This window comes from Schistosoma mansoni, chromosome 6 (genome assembly GCF_000237925.1).
Source record: "Schistosoma mansoni strain Puerto Rico chromosome 6, complete genome".
Lineage (NCBI taxonomy): Eukaryota > Metazoa > Platyhelminthes > Trematoda > Strigeidida > Schistosomatidae > Schistosoma > Schistosoma mansoni.
The window spans coordinates 6335030-6352877 of NC_031500.1; the positions used below are offsets into that span (position 1 = coordinate 6335030).

The window sequence follows — 17848 nt, forward strand, 5'->3', positions numbered from 1 at the left end:
CCAGCTCAGAGAACAAACCTACATCAAAATCACCCACCTGAGCTACAAATATTCTCCACCATCCCAAGTAGTTATAATTACTATTATTGTTATGATTATTTTTAACCATTCATTTCCCAATAAGATGTGTTTGCAATTAAAACATCTTTTGACATTAGTAATCATTTTTGAAGTGAATATTACTGTTTTTGAAGCTTCCAATATCATTGCAAAACAATATTGACCAGTGAAAGTATAATGTGATTGATCAGTGATCTATGGTACACACACACACACAACTTTACTAAATATTATGACACCATTTATTATTGTGAATTGATTTCTATCATTGGTCTCTACTCTGATTTCACTGTGCACTCTGTATGTGGACTGCTAGTATTTTTTGTTAAATAAACTATTATCTGACTTATTATCTGGTTCTGAATTGTTAGTCGTGAATCGTGTATATATTCCATTGTATCGATAGAGCGTTCAGTCTACTCTAGTACTGTCGTATTATAATGAAAACAAGAAACTCTCTCGTGTATAATTTTTGTTTATATCTCCTCGTTTATATTTTGAGAACTACAAGTGCACAGTCACTTTAAGCATATGGGAATCTTGAAAGGAGTAACTCGAAATCACAATTTTTAGTTAAGTTTAGTAGTGACTGACAATGTAATTCATGAGGCGCGTGAAGAGATAAACCACAGGCTATTGGCTATCTGGACCTAGTAGCTTAGGGATTAACACTTTATCATTTCAAGTAAATGGCACTGCGTTCTGGCTCAGGTGCGAACATTGACACTTAGATTTAGGTATATTCAGCTGATGAGTCGCAGATAGGATGAAACGCTCTCACTTAATTCACCGCTATCACTACTGAATATGACTGATTTTCGGCGACCGCTTGATTTCCGCTTAACTTTTATTTATTTACGTAAGTTTATTAAGTTAATCGATATTCGAAAATAATCTATTTACAACGAATTAACATCAACTAGGAAACCATTGAAAACCAAGAGGCACTGGACTAGTTTGGGACCCTTTAGAAACGACTATCTTAAAGATGGGTTCTCAAAGTTCTGGTGGGAATTTGTAACTGTGCATCTAGGCTTTTCGTAAAATGGATTCAAAAAATGAGATGTTGAGTAACACCACTTTGAAATATAAAGGAATGAGAATTACTCAAAAATGACAATAGGATACGTAAAAAATGCACGACACAAAACTATATTACTAGGAAGAAATAAGTAAATGATAGCCGAAACGAAAATAGAAAAAAACAGGAAGTGTTTAGTAGGTGGCATAATTCAGTTCCTGGCGTAATTTATTCTTACACTCTTTATAGTAGTGAAACGAACTTCCTTAACTGAAAAAAGTTTTTCTTTTATTGTAAGCCATATCTGATAACATCTCAATCTACTGAGCTGTACCAACTTTATGAGCCAAACTTGAGAGTCGTAACGGACCAACAGGTACCATTTTATACAACTTTCTATTATATAATAGCGTTATGCCATAAACTGGCCATCTCTCCGCTCGTTCTACGTAGTCCGTGTCGGTAAATAATACACGATGTGGAAGCCGCTGAGATGGAATTTGTTGACTAAGCTACCAAATTTAGTGTTTCAAAATGGTGACACTAACTAAATTATCGTCACCCTGTGCCCGAATGCAAATTCCCGATCTAAATTATCGTCACCCTGTGCCCGAATGCAAATTCCCGATCATAAGCACTACTAACTTGATGTTCCCATTGGATATCTGCAACCTTCGAAGACAACGACGATCGAATGTAAAAAGTCACCATCCATTCCCATCTCAGAGGAACCAGACTTCATAAGCATGGAGCAGAAACGCACTTACGAATGCTTTGTGAACCCTATCTTTTATAGTCAGACTAATGTCACGAAGACACCATCTAAAATTAAGATAAGTCACTAAAACACCTTAATAAACAATTAAACGTATGTTATATAACTATCGAATAACTTTTTATACACGTAGATATTAATATGACTGAAAATGATCCATTATTACCAATGTCCTGTGACAATTTAAAAAGCAGTACAAAGAGTGTTAAACAAGCATTTCATATACTACTGATTAATGAAAACTCAATCAAATGGGGACTATGTGAAGTACATAAATACAGCTATCACTTAAATTGTATATTACTTAACAGGAATATTTAATGTCATAATTCCATTTCCCATAACTTTAATTTAACGCTTTCCAAAAACCCGTTTATCATTTAATTTCTCATATTGTTATCTTCGACTGTATTATTTTGTTACTTGATTAAACAGTCAATATGCTTCTATTGATCAAAAATAATGGTCGAATTCAGTGCCGTTTAGTTGTCTGGAAGAAAATCTCGAAACTTCCGACATGAGATATTCGATAAACTGACAACCCAGATGGTCATTTTAAATATAAATTTTAAGTTTTCGTTACAAACGTCTAGTAAACAAACATCTATGCACAAATCTCAACATGTTAAATATCACCCGGAGAACCAATGAAAAACCAAGGATCTTTGGAGAGTGATGTAGCATAACAACAGCTCCATAAGTGATTGAACCTAAAATCTTCAAATCTCACGCCAAGTTTAAAACCAACTTAACTGCTACCCAAACTTCCCAGTTATTTAAAACTACACCATTTGGTAGACTATAAGCTGTAAAACATTAAGTTCTATTACATAAGCTAAAGACATAGTTGATATGACTTCTGAGTCATTTCTTTTTGTTATTTTCACTGGGAACTTTCCTGTTACATATCTCTTTTTTTTCTTCCACTGATAAGTTGTAATTCGTTAATCTTCTAATGGAAATAATTTTTTATGCATTTTATGTAGAGAATATTGACTATCCACAACAGTTAGCTCGTTCGCTTGTATCACAACTTGGACGTCGTTCACGTGTACCTACTGGATCATTTAGTTCACGTCAGCACCAAAACCACTTGGATCCAGCGTTTGAAAGGTCACCAACTTGTTCAGTCCGTATGAAACATCGTAACGGTCGTACGGATCATAGACATTCTTTGCCTACATTTGACTACCTTTCTTTTCCCCATTCAGAAGGACATTATCATGGATCCTATTACGATCGAATGTATGAGTAAGTTCATATTATGTGCAATTCGACAGTTATGAAAGTTTATCTTAAAATTAATTGTTATATTCACCTCCACATCTTTTCTTCTTAGAAATTTTTTCTCAAGACTTGCTGAAATTCTTACTATGTTGAGTTAATTAACTTATTCTATGTAGTTATACGATATCAGTTATTTTAGTGATTAAAACACTCGACTATCAGTAATCAGATTGCAGATTCAAACCACAACTTTATCCGTTTCAACTTTAACATCACAGTTGCTGAGTTGCATTAGTTTAGAAATTTCTGAATAAATGGATCAAATACGTACGGTCTGTCTAGTATATATGCGATAACTTAATATTAAGTTTTTAGTGGGAAAACACTTAGGAAACATACAAAGTGTTAAGAGATGTTTATGGGTAAACTAGTTTAAAGAAAAGTAAATTTTTAAGCTGATCAAATATCTCTTCGAGAACCATGAATACCTGAAGGATGACCCATGGCTAGAACAGTCATCGACCTCTGATGTTGATAAACACATCAAACTTGTAATCTCTGATAATTTCAAATCGCTGATTCAATGTCTAAATGATTGTTGATGAGCTTAATTTCATGGACTCGTCTCTGCTCAAGATTACTGCAAAAACGTTGAGGTTGAGTATAAGTTCTTAATAATGAGGCAGCTTAAAATCTTAACTCCTAAGAACGTCCTCAGGTTTTTTTAAACTATGTAAACGAAATGAGACAAGTTTACAACAACAGATAGAAATTTTTTTATGAAGAGAAAAAACCAATGCAATTCCAACTTCAATCAATTTACGATAAAAGCCAATAATAAATATCATTATCATATTATTCTGTCCCTTCTATAAATAGACGTGGTCGTAATCGTCTTCCTACCAATCGTATCCAGCACGGATCTTATCGAGCACCAGATCTAACTTATCGTGAATATACAACCATCTGTGATGATATAGATCTTTCTTGTTTAAGCTATGTAAGTCCTATTGTTTTCCTCAAAGCTTATTATTTTAGAATTATTTTTAAATAAAATAAGAATTAATATTAGTCTCCAAGATAGTTTCATTACAAATCAGCTAGTCTGTTTAAAAACTAGAACAAATTATTTTCATCACTGATAACATGAAACCAGCCATCAGTTGATCTGAGATTAGGACAAATCAGTCGATTTTTCTTCTACTTTTCCTCTATTTTTCAATGCTGCAAGCGTGAGTCAATTGAAGCTAGACCACCATCGAAAACCTGAAAGCACTGAACGGCCGTTTCGTCCCATTGTGGGACACCTCAGCAGTGCGCATCCATGACCTCGCCTCGAAAGATTCAAACCCAGGACCTACCAGTCAGGCGCCAGAACATTTAACCGATAGACCACTGAGCCGTAATCCGATAGTGTTTATGTCTAACTCCAGCCAACTATGAAAATACTAAATCTCCACAAAAAACCCTTCTGATAATAATAATCATATGCTCATTAGTGACTGACTTCGAGAGGTAAATCCAGGAGTTCTAGTGAGAAGCAGTGACCAATGGAGTTCAAACCACGTCTGTTGTGAGATATCGACTCACTGAAGACAATCGGTGAACGGTTGCTCAACTTCGTGGATTGGTTGGAGTTAAACATAAACACCATGGAATGCCGGCTCAGTGGTCTATCGGTTAAGTGCTCTGGCGCGAGACTGGCGGGTCCTGAGTTGGAATCTCGCGAGACGGGATCGTGGATGCGCACTGCCACTGAGGAGTCCCATAATAGGAAGAAACGGCCGTTCAGTTCTTCCAGATTTTCGATGGTGGTCTAGCTTCAATTGACTCATGCTTGCAACTATGAAAATACTGAAATCTCCACAAAACCCCTTCTGATAATACTTTTCAATGGTTTGCTAGTTGATGTTAGTCTTATAATATTGTTTTTGATAGTGTTTCAATGTACTGTAATGAAGAAGAACACAAGTGGGGATAATCAAATGTATTAGAACACAAAATTACAAAATTTAGCAAAATCTGAGATCAATACAGTAAATACTTCATTTGCAAAATATCAGTCAATCGTCCAAGACTTTGTTGTTCCTTCGTTTCCATACCAATCATTCTTTTTTCTCGTTCTCTTTTCTTCGATCTTCTTAACCTTCTGCCGCTAGCCATTTCACTTTCCATTGATGATACATACTACTCATATCTATCGACATCAGTAGTACACACCACAGTACAATAATGAGTAGTCTATGAATTGGTTTGAAAAGCCTAAAAGGCTAGAAAAGTTTAAATATCAATCCTTCGAATTAATTCACTTTATTGTTCTAAGCTGTGTTAGAAAGTACAGACTCCCTACTTGATATTGTTGAAAATGTATATAGATACAGATAAAGATGTCTTCATATTTATCTGAGCATTGTACAATCTTGACTTGCCTCATTTTTTTTTATATTAAACCGCTTTATTAACAAAAATGCTCAACTTCGTGGATCAGTTGAAGTTAGACATTAACACCGTTGGATGCCGGCTCAGTGGTCTATCAGTTAAGTGCTCTGGCGCGAGACTGGTAGGTCCTGAGTTCGAATCTCGCGAGTGGGGAATCGTGAGTGTGCACTACTGAGAAGTCCCATAATAGGAAGAAACGGCCGTTCAGTGCTTTCAGGTTTTCCATGGTGTTCTAGCTTCAATTGACTCACGCTTTCAACTATGAAAAATGTTTACACATCATAAATTGAGATGCTCACTATTGTGTTTGCAAAATGGTTCCATTAAAAATTAAAAAAGGGAGAGGACGAATACGTCTAAACCATTCCATCTCACTTAATAGTTTGAACTTTGATTACTTACAAGAAATTAATAAACCTTTGACTTACAATATAACCGTTAGAAATCTTAATTGTTATATTCATTGATTGTTACATGATAGAATTTTGCGTATAGAATAAAATAGATTGGTTATCTTGTTGATTTTGAATATTCATTTTATCAGCAACTATTTGTAAATATGGTATTTGTCTTTGGAGCTATTAGATGTTGTTATAACTTGTGGCCAAGTGGATGCCTTGTTAACGTATGAACGTGATAAGACCGCCAATTAGAGAGCAGTGGTTTGTCGATCGGACCAATAACGCATAAATGGATCCTAAAGTTACCATTCACTATTGTTATCGGGACATAACAGATGTCCTTTTAGATAATTAATGATACTATTAAATATTGAATTAGTTCAATAAAGATTTCAAATAAATATTTTTATTTACATGCAAATATAATTTTGAATTTGCTAAAAATGAATTTTGCCAATCCATGATTGACATGTTCACTATACAGTTTGGTGTCCTAATTGAAAAACTAAACCTAAATATTTTCATAGTTGAAATCATGAGTCAATTGAAGCTAGATAAACCATGGAAAACCTGGAAGCACTGAACGGCTGTTTCGTCCTATTATGGGACTCTTCAGCAGTGTACATCCACGATCCCGCCTTGCGAGATTCGAACCCAGGACCTATCCATTTCGCGCCAGAGCACTTAATTTAAATACCTGTTCTATTGAATAACTGTATTTGGTTATAATACTAGTGAATGCAAGTATAAAATGAACAGTCTAACTATCTGAAGTCTCCAGTGTAATGTAGATAACATTCAACATTCTTTTCAGTATCTTATTTTCTGTTATCTAACTGCTTTTTTTCAATAAACGCTAACTTTCAATCAAAAATATCCATGTCTATTCAGTAGGTGTTAGTAGAAAGATTCATATAAGTATTAAAATTATTATTTATCTAATAGCCTAACAGTCCAATTATGAGTCCTAATGGTTCTCGAATTGATCTTACATGTGTTGGTCTTATACGAAATACAAATTTACCAACAGATACTACTTTATTTAAAACTAAAGAATATTTACCGATAACAAAATATCAAAATGTTCCATTCATACCAATTGAAAATATAACAAACAGGCCAGTTAATCAAATTATTCCTTCCTGTATGGCTACTGATTCTAATACCGCTATTATTGCCACTGCGAAAGCATCTTTAGAACCTAAATCTGCTCCAGCTACCCCGAAAGAAGAACGTGCGTTATTATTTCAATCATCGATAAATGAAAATGGTACACAACGAAGTCAATCGCTTGCAACTTTACATACCAACACGAAGTCTATTGATCAACGTAAGTTTGATCTATATAATACATCGGTATTTTTTCAATTGTCAAGCATAGACAATTTTTATTATGAAACTAAAGTCAGGCTATCCTCTCCGATTGTCTACTCACTATTTATTCATAAAATACAAATGAACATCATCTGATTTCATTTGACTTACAAAATGTCCAAATTTCTGCAACCTAATTTGATTGTTCAGTTGTCTGGACCAAGAAAGTTTGTCATTAATGCCTATCTAATTTTTCCTTCATACTTTCTGATATTTGCAAGATGGCTGATTGCTACTTATATGGGACACTAGTAGTACGAATTTACGTGTTGCAAAATGTTAGGTAGTTTACGTTAACAAAATTTTCAATACAACTAAGGTAAACTGATGTATGTACTACACTATATTTCGGAATCCCAAAAGGACAGATTCCAATTAAGATCACTTCATTTTGTATTTTGTTGAGAGTTTTTTGTCTGTACTAATCGATCACCAATATCTTGTCATCTAGCCCCTAATGTTGGGATTGAATAATATTTGATATGATCTTATTAAATGTGCCAACAGTAACTACAGACTTCTTTTGAATGATCGATGGTAGAGAAGTATGTGATTAGAAATTCTGAGTTGGAATAGGTGTCCTCAGAAAACTATGTAATTAGTTTGGTGGCGATTGTTACCAAACCGATGAACACTTACCCAACTATCTCAGATGTCCCTTGTTATATATCTTTCTATAATTTCTCACTTGGTATTGATTGGTTTAGATTGAATTCTATCTTCAAATTGTTTCATTGTCTAACTTCAGTTTGTCTCATTAAAAGTGTTTATCATAGTTTTATATTAACTATTGTTCCCTATTCAACTTTACAATAGAATCACATATGCCTACCAAACATTATACAAGTTATGATACAAATTTACACTTTATCAACCCCGAACTCTATCCATATACTCATATTTTAACTAATACTGATACTAATCATAATGTAAAAACAACAAAGAATTCTGTAAATATACAAAATTTGATTACTGATTTAAAAAATTATACACAAGACATGAGTATTACTAATGAAAGCTATATCATAGATGATCATCAAGATAACAATGATTTCGGTAATGGTGATGATGATGTTATTAATTATGATGATGAACACAACAGACGAAATGTTGACGATCAAGATAATGATCCTGACGAAAATGAAAATATGAAAGAGATGGAAGATGAAACTGATGACTATGATAATGATAATGATGACGGTGATGACGATGACAATGATCTAGAAGATGAAGAGAGAAAAATTCAATTAGGTCTTCAAGAAGCTGAAAATGCAGAACGTATTGAACTTCAAGGTGCTATGCTTAGACGATTACGCAAATTATCTACTTCAGTACCAAGTAAACCATGTCATTTATCTGGAGTTAACAACTCTACTGCTAGCCATCTTGATAAACATAATAATGTTAAAATTATTAAACATGGATTCAACCAAATTAACTCTCAAAAAACTTCTTGCTGGAATGTAAGTGTCTATTATATAACATCTTTAATTGATATTTTGATTGAAGTGAACTTGATTACCTTTTTGAAAGGAACGATTTGGTATAATCGGATGTTTAGACTCTTATACCATTGAAAGAATATAAACAACTGCCTTAAATAAAAAACAAAAGAATTATATAAATCAGGCCAATATAAGCAGATAGACTCTACAAACTTAGGTTAATATAGAATTGTTTTCAAATATTTAACCGAAAAAATCGAATCATGCATGACATCTCAAACTTAGAAGACGACATTTGTCTATAATATTGAACTATAAAGGCAAAACAACACAAATTTTACAAACATTGAATCGCGCGATGTTAAGGCGTTAATAAAATGTCACACCTATAGTCAGTAAGGAATTGAGTTCATCAAACAAATGTGTAAGAATGAAATTACAACAGACGATAAATTGAAGAAATAGTATATAGACTTACCAAACAAGTATTAACTGATAACAAAAATAAATCGATAGCTATTCTTCTCAAATTGGTAAAGCTGTTTTGAATAAACAAAGTTTCAATGAATAATGTACCTACCAGAAACTAAATAAGAATAATGGAAGGATAGTGAATTAAAACATAAGCGGGGTACGTAAATGTTTAAGGATATTAGTACGTTACCATAGTGAAACACTACGTCACTTATTCCAAAATATTTTTAACTCATAAACGGAAAACACAAAAGGAGCGAACAATGAAAAAATTAAATTGGAGTCCAAAACTGACAATAACAGACTTCATTTTATGTGTAGACGTAACTTCAGTTATTTTGAAGACTGATAAATGACTATGTCTGGAAATTTTGAATGAATCCCATAAATAGCTTCATGGTCAGTACCTAAGTCAGTAGGATGATTAAATTCAACAAAATATTCAGGCATAGCCAATTCCATTGTCCTAAATCACAAGAATGTAACTTAGCTATCAAGTACAGAGTTACATATTCAGCTTTGAACTACAATTCTTTGAGTGGAAGTGAGTACTACTAATTCCTATTATACAAATCAAAGAATATAAGATGATTGTTTCTTAATACAAAACCACTAATACATGTGTGAAATCTTACTATAACCTAACATTGTACACGTACTGAGAGCGAGCCTCATTGCTTTAACGTCTTACAAGCACTACTGTTAAAAAGCTTTTTGATTGAATTCAGATTCACAACTTTGATGATTATGCAGATAAGTAGTTTCACATCAGACTTGTAACATGATCACTCTTACAAAAACAACTAGAAAACAGAATGAAGTAGACAAACTGAATGATTTTCAGCAATACTCAACTTGCCCAAGAGCCTCCAAAAAATATAGGTGTCCACCATTGGAACCGATTATTACTGTCTTAGATAAAAACGAATATATGGCATCACAAAGTGGTCTCCTTTGAAAACTAACAAGTTCACGTCACATAATAATAGCTTCAAAATCTCTGAAATATGGTTAAGGGCAGGTGTAAGTTGCTAACGTTTAATTATAGGTCTCATTAGAGAACTGATGGAACATACCGGAACCACTTTAGTGGATGCTACTAAGATAGATGTAGAATCGATTGATTAAACCCTAAGCCGTCAACGTTAGAAGGACTCAAACAACCACACTTCATCTGTCCATGAAGTCATTAAATGTTTATTTGGATTGTATTGAGAGATGATTGTAATCATTGATCGGGTAGTTTACTGTGACATGACTTCAAATATATAGCATTGTCTCAGATGCATTCATTCGGCATATTCCTGCAAATCTTTGGTTTGATTATTCTTTTCCTGCTATTTATCCCTTAACTTCATTCGATCTTTCTGAAATACATTCTCTATAGTGTAATTGAAGGGGTTTTGTGGAGACCGGCTTGGCTTTTAGGCTGTGTTCGTCACAAATTGATTTTAATTGAGCTACCATCGGAAACCAAGAGGTTCGAGACAACTAGTTCACCTAATAAGGGAATCAACAGTTCTCATTCATAACCCTATCAGGAACCGAATCTAGAACTTTTTGATTTCAAGACAAATACTTAACCATTAGGACCACTTGGTGGAAGTCTGGTGGTACAATTCAAACTTCAATCGATTTTCCATACCGTACAACGATCAATCAATCCACTTGTAACGGCTGCTTCCGAACCCCATTAATCACGGATTTTTACTTGGACTTTAGAAACATCCTGAAGCATGTCACTTGTTAGCTGAAAATCCAAGTCAAATTGAAAGGATTTGATGGACATTAGTTTTATTTGCTGGTTGTATTCGTCGCTACTGACGAATCGCACACGATATCAAAATAACTATCTAATGATTCCTACTTTTCAATAGTACCCAACGGAGATCAATTAATAATAAATAAAACGTTTATTATGTATTTTCGATTTTCGCTACCAGTTAATCATCAGAAATAGCTAGTTATTATTCGATTAATCAAATAAAAATGAATACAAATCTTCCATTTTCTCTTCATTTTATTACCAATCTATTTAATTTATTTGTTACCTTCACAGACAGAGAATCTACCGGATTCCACTGAAAAATCACCAATCCCTATTATTGGACATACACATGAAGTTGGATTAATTAGTTCGGAAGATATGGGTGATTTTTTATCACATGTTGCTAATGAAGAGGAAGCGGTTGATCCAGATCTAGATCTAGATTTTGACTCAATTCATCATGACTCATCATCATTATCATCATCTGATATGCGATCATATGTTGAATCCCCTGTAGAACAAGCAGGTACATCGTTAAACTTAAATGATGACATTGAATTGATCAGTCGAAATTTACGATCATCATCTGGTAAAATAAATACCAATATTGACGATAATGACGATGATGATGCATTATCATTATCACCTCCATTGAATTCATTAACTACTGATAATACAATCGTCAATAATGATAATAACAATAATAGTAATATTCATTTATCATATCCAAGTCCTATACTTGAAGAAAAAGAAGAAGAAGAAGAAGTGGATGTAGAAGTGTATCCCGATAATAATGATGATAACCATCATTGTGAAGTTGAAGAGCCAATAATCATGAAAATAACTGAGACACGAAAATCTCTTTAACTTAATATAAACACACACACACACTTTCTATTCATATTAATCAAATATGTATATAAGATAACATTGAAATATAATACCTTATCACTCAAATAGTGATAATAAATATAAGTTAGTCTTTTGATTTCAAAGAGATATGCATCTTGTCAATTTCACAGAGTTACATATTTATATATGTACATGTATTATACAACATTGTCTTTACACACCTACCTTTCAATCACGTGATACATGCGATACTGACGTCAGTCGTTTTACTCCAATCCTTATTCTATTGACTAAGATGATAAAAGATATTTATATATGCGCTGAGATTTCTGTTTATTGACAGTTTTGTGTAATCTTCTTTTTGTACAGTACTATTTACAATGAAAAAGAAAAAAAATGTTTAATATAATGTATAATACAAACAAATAGTTAATGTTCCAATATGACTGTTCAATGATGATCTTAATAAGTTTTACCTTTTTTCTTTTCGAAATGTTCTGTGATTTACAGTCAGTGCAAATGCATATTTCTACATGTTTTACCCTTCTTCTATCTTGTTAACTTCTTTTACAGGTTTGTGTGTGACTATATTCCATACAGACACAATCACACATACCTTCTCCTTCATATCCATTTTAATCCATGTATTACAACGAAGATATCTATTCATTAATGTAAAAACTTACTAATTTTATGATTGATATTATTCCCATTTGTTGTAAAACTTCTCAAATTTTCTATTGTTAGATATGATTGTTACTGTTCTAGATGAATTTTCTCTAAAAAATATATGTATATGTAGAGTGACTACTGATCTTTTTAAAAGTAGCTGAGTTCTTTTACAACATTTAATTCATAGATTATATCACAGAATAGTCTTTGACAAGTATTGACGTCTGTTTCGTCTTAGTATGACTCCTCAACAGTCAGCATCCACGTCCCAGCCAGAGGACATAGAACCAAGGGGCTCAGCCTTATGACAAGTGTTCATCCTTGAAACCACTGAGCCTGAATCCAATTGTCCACATGTCTAACTACAGTCGATTCGCGATAGTGTACAGCCATCTTCCGTTCCCTGTAGTGAATAACTTACTCACAGCCAACCTGGCTAAAGTCCACTGGTTACGACTTATCGCAAAATCTCCTGAAATCACATCTTGAAGTTAGTCATTGGTGAACAGCTGCTTATAACCAGTATAGGAGTTTTGTGGAGATTGTAGAACTTTTATGTTTTTTAGTGGTGGTATTGCCAAGACTGCTATTTTAGATACTTAATTGGTAGACAAAATTGGAAGGGACTTTGACGAGAAACGTTAATGAATCCTTAGGGGAACTTATAACTGATGACAGTTTGTTAATTACAAAACCGGACAAATGTTATGTAATAGTCCTCATTGGACAAAAATGACTATTTAAATAGGATGAAGACCGTCTTAGATTATCGGAGTAAATTCGGAAACCTGATAGTGAAGACAGGGTTGGAAAACAACTAACAGACTTATTGAAACATTAAACAAGGTTTAACTTTAAAAATTTCCTCGAAATATTTACACCTACAGGAACAATAACTCCAAGTCTATATCGTATGCCGAAATACCCAGAAGTGGCTTTCCCCTTTGACTCTATATAGATATGAACAATTCAGTTTATAATACTACAGCAAGATGGCTAATGTAAATTCTCAAATGGGTACACAAATAAACAGTTGTGTAAACCACCAAGGACTCTTTAGAATTTGCTGGTAATATAAGAAATCTACTGGTCCAAAATAAATTCATTATATCAAGAGATGTATCGTCCTTATTTACCAACATTCTCTTACTGGAAATTGCGAATTTTGTTTGCATTAAACAAATATGGGGAATTGATGAAACCTTGATTCCTGTATCTGCAATAGAAGAGTTAATTCTCAGATCCAAGGATAAATGTCCACTTCCGACTCAACAACAAATACTATAGATAACTAGATAATGAAGTCATAAGATCACCGTTGTAAAACTGGAAAATGGATTACTTAATGACACAATTAGTCACCTGAAATCTTACTATTGCTAAACAGATGATACTTTCATAATATTAGAAAAAGAACATGAGAAAGATAATCGTTATATCCTAGTGAAGACATAAGTACAGGTAACTTCCGGGACCTAATAATGGACTATTATTCTATATATATTCTTATTGTATAACTATTCAGTGATTAAATTTAGTTTATATATATTCATCTTATTATAAGCTTTATTTTGACACATAGATTATTATTATACGATTTACTGTTCCCAAATTGTATCCAGATTATTGATTACTGTCTCCCACGTTCACAACCACATTTGGCTTGATCTTGTACAAATATTATTTTCCATTTTATGGTGTGATGTGGTCTGTCTGTCTGTCTGGTACATAAACCGATTATGCTTGAAATAAATGATTCGCATAGCAGAAGTTGTAATTGGCGTTCTGGATTCATTTGGAAGGGCTAGGCGGACAAAGGACCATTAAGGACTCCAGACTGCTCATACCGGTCGAATGTCATTGATTTGGCACAGTGCTAAGATTGGATAAGTCGTATTTCGATTGATGCATAACTCACGTGATAAAAAGCTGGACACAAAATCATAACAAATTGACGACGGCCTTTTTAATTTCATAACAATAATTTACTGAGTGTATTTAATAACATTCATCCAGCTACTACTTCTACACTTAGGGAGGAACAAACTAATAGCATATCGTTTCTAGATGTTCAACTAAGAAGAAGAGTAAATAGAACATTAAAAAGAGGGATACATCGAAAATCTGCAATTAGACAATATTACTTATTTCAATGGTCCTCTACCAATCATATTTAAAAGAAAATAAAAATCCTAACTCATCGTGCCACAATGATTTGCTCAGACGAAACCATAGAAGATTAATTGAGTAATATTCATAATTTTCTTAGAAGGAATGGATATCCAAATAAATTCATCATCTAACACATGAATGAAATAGAAATATGACTGAAGGTAACAATTTTACCGAAAAAGTCACTGTTCTTGAAATTACTGTTTTTTAAGTGACGCTACCGAGGAAAATAAGACCTAAAAGTTAAGAAAAGGGGTGCGAGAAACGCTTATTGTAGAATAATTGAATGGTGTTTTCTACAATTGTCTGATAATGATAACCAATAAATAAAGACAGTTTGAATTCGCCACATCCATCTGTATTTATCAATTCGGTTGCTCCTGCAGAGCCAGTTATGTAGGATGTACAGTTCAGCAAGTCAGTCATCGTATAACAGAACACCATTCATCTTGGCTGAGCAAAGGAAAGATACGAGTAATTAAGAATCCTCTTCTCACTCATTTGGTGGATACAAGACACTAAGTTGGCTTGAATAATGTTTTAAAGGTTATCCGCCAGATTCAATCGAGTTTACCATATGATTAAGATTTTTTTTCTTCCAGGTTTTGCAGAAGTTATCAGAATTTATATTCACAAACCTAGCCTTTGTACTCAGAACAAGTTTGTACAACTACTCCTAACTTGGTCATCGACATAGTATACGTTGTAGATGAACAAGATAATAACGGTTGGTGGCTCAATTTCGTGGAGTGTTTGAAGTTAGACATTAACACCGTTGGATGCCAGCTCAATGGTCTAGAGAGGTTAAGCGTTCGCGAGCGAGACCGAAGGTTCCGGGTTCGAGTCCTGAATAATGGGATCGTCGGAGCGCACTGCTGCGGAGTTCCATACTAGGACGAAGTGGTCGTCCAGTGCTTCCAGGTTTTCCATGTTGGTCTAGCTTTAATCGACTCGTGAATTTAGCTATTAAACTAAACAATCTAATTTCCTTCACTTTTATGTTTTTTACATATCCTGAATATCTATAAGTTGGTTGATTCTTGCTTATTATCAAAATTGGCATATAGTTCCCATTTAAACATTAAAATTAAAACACGAAGTTCAACGAAGGGATCTCTTTTCAACAAATTTATTATCAAGCTGTACAATCGTATATATATGAAAATGTCTTGTTAAAGTACCATTTCCGTGAGGAAATATGAACACTAATAACCAAAATTATAACACTAGATTACGTAATATGAGTAGTAACAATAGATTTAGTGAATATAACAGGATGATTAAAATCTTATTGTTACCACTCATATTACGTAATCTCGTATTACCATCTTGGTTGTTAGTGTTCACATTTCCTCACGGAATTAGTACTTTAACAAAACATTTTCATATATATACGATTGTACAGCTTGATAATAAATTCGTTGAAAAGAGATCCCTTCGTTGAACTTCGTATTATCAAAATATTTAGTCTGTTTATAACCACCGTGATATATGATTATGTTACATAACTAGTCGGTTAGTATTATTTTATTGCTGTAAATCATGTACATCTATATATATTACAGAGAGCTGTGACGAAAAACGAATTGAAGAAATTTCCCATTCTAACCGTCGATTTACCATATATCTAAATAGGAAATAGCCTTAATGGTAAGACAAAGGTCGAGAACTTATATTCTGATTTTTGGTTGGATGGATATCAATTGGAGTGCAATGCGAATCAGTTTTTAATTTTTCGACCCCTTTGAAATCTGCCTATTTGATTGGTTATTTAATTTTTCCTCAAATAAATAATTGCATCAATGTGGTTGGTTATTCATCTCCAGGAGGGGGAAATATGACTAAGTACAATAATAACTAAATATTTACGATAGGTCGGAATCAATGTACGCCAACAAATAATAATAAATTATTCTGTAGGATATGATTTTATGGGGATATAAGATTGATGAGAAAATCTATGGTTTAATGAAAGAACTACGATCGTTTTGTCAATAAGTGTTCTATAAAGACACTTGAGGTACAGAGAGATTGGATGTCCACGGTCATTATATGAAATCATGTGATGACATGATGGAAGTAAAAAGAAAGTTCCTCGAACTCATTCGAAATAAGTTCAGTATGTTAAGTATTATTCATATTTCAATAAACCACTAAATGAAATACTTTTAGAAGTTGTGAGTATTTTAAGCTATTTCACCGACGTGTATTAATGTGTACTGTCGATAAGACTAGCTACAAGTTTTTACATCGAAAGCGATTTCTTCTGAAGCCTAAGTAGATGAATTTAACGATGGGCTGTTATTACACTTTAAAGTTACCGTTAACGAGGAATTTTTAAAATATATGTTTATTAATGAGCTAATTAATTCATATAAATAACGAAAGATGTACTGAAACTATAATGAAATCAAACTTGATCTATGTCTGCTTCATTATTTTTTTAAAATTTAGTGTTACGAACAAAGACATTGTATGGTAAGCAAAAATGGACAGTGGCTAGCTGGGGAATCCAGCATGTTGAGAAAAATAATCAATGATCGTATAGTATTTAATGATAAGAATCTCATCAAATCTGTTTAATCAATTCCATTTGTTCATATATTTAATATTAGGCGGGATCTAAGAGTTTAATTTCTATTACTGATGACGCCAATAATCTATGAGACGAACGTTAAGTTCGTTTTTAAACCGAACACAGATGATAACGTTTCTTGAAATACTCATAATAAACAACGCTTTGTATGATATTTTTAAGTTAAAGAATGATATGCCTTGTTAGCTCTAAAGTGTCAGTCAATGTCAAATTCATTAAAAATTTGTCAAGTACTCCTAATACGGACTAAATCCTGGACTGCTGAAAAATGTGGAGCCATTCACTATCGAACTATTCAGTAAGACGACTTTTCAAAAATTTCACTCAATTAGTTCCCTTTATGAATTTAAATAAAGCCAGAACAAATATTGATGCAGAATAATATGAATATGGTTCCTCGTCAGCTGCTTACAACCAAATATGTATTAGAGTTTTAGCATTAAGAAAATAAGTAGTGTGGAACAATTGACATAATTGAATGTAAAGGATTGGAATAACAAAAGGTTATCAATGATAACCATATATATATACCCGGATCTATTATTATTATTATTATTACTACTACTACTACT

General features: G+C 33.1%; 1 protein-coding gene across 1 annotated transcript in view; it reads left to right on the plus strand.

Annotated features, from left to right (window-relative positions):
* Smp_147140 (putative transient receptor potential cation channel) overlaps positions 1–8503 on the plus strand; it is a 116440-nt gene extending 107937 nt beyond the window's left edge. Inside the window, exons 28-31 of the mRNA XM_018798088.1 lie at positions 2843–3107; positions 3963–4083; positions 7113–7253; positions 8114–8503. Of these exons, the coding sequence (XP_018653064.1) occupies positions 2843–3107; positions 3963–4083; positions 7113–7121 (395 nt within the window). The 3' untranslated portion in view covers positions 7122–7253; positions 8114–8503. The remainder of the gene's footprint in view (positions 1–2842; positions 3108–3962; positions 4084–7112; positions 7254–8113) is intronic.
* The last annotated feature ends 9345 nt before the right edge of the window (positions 8504–17848 follow it).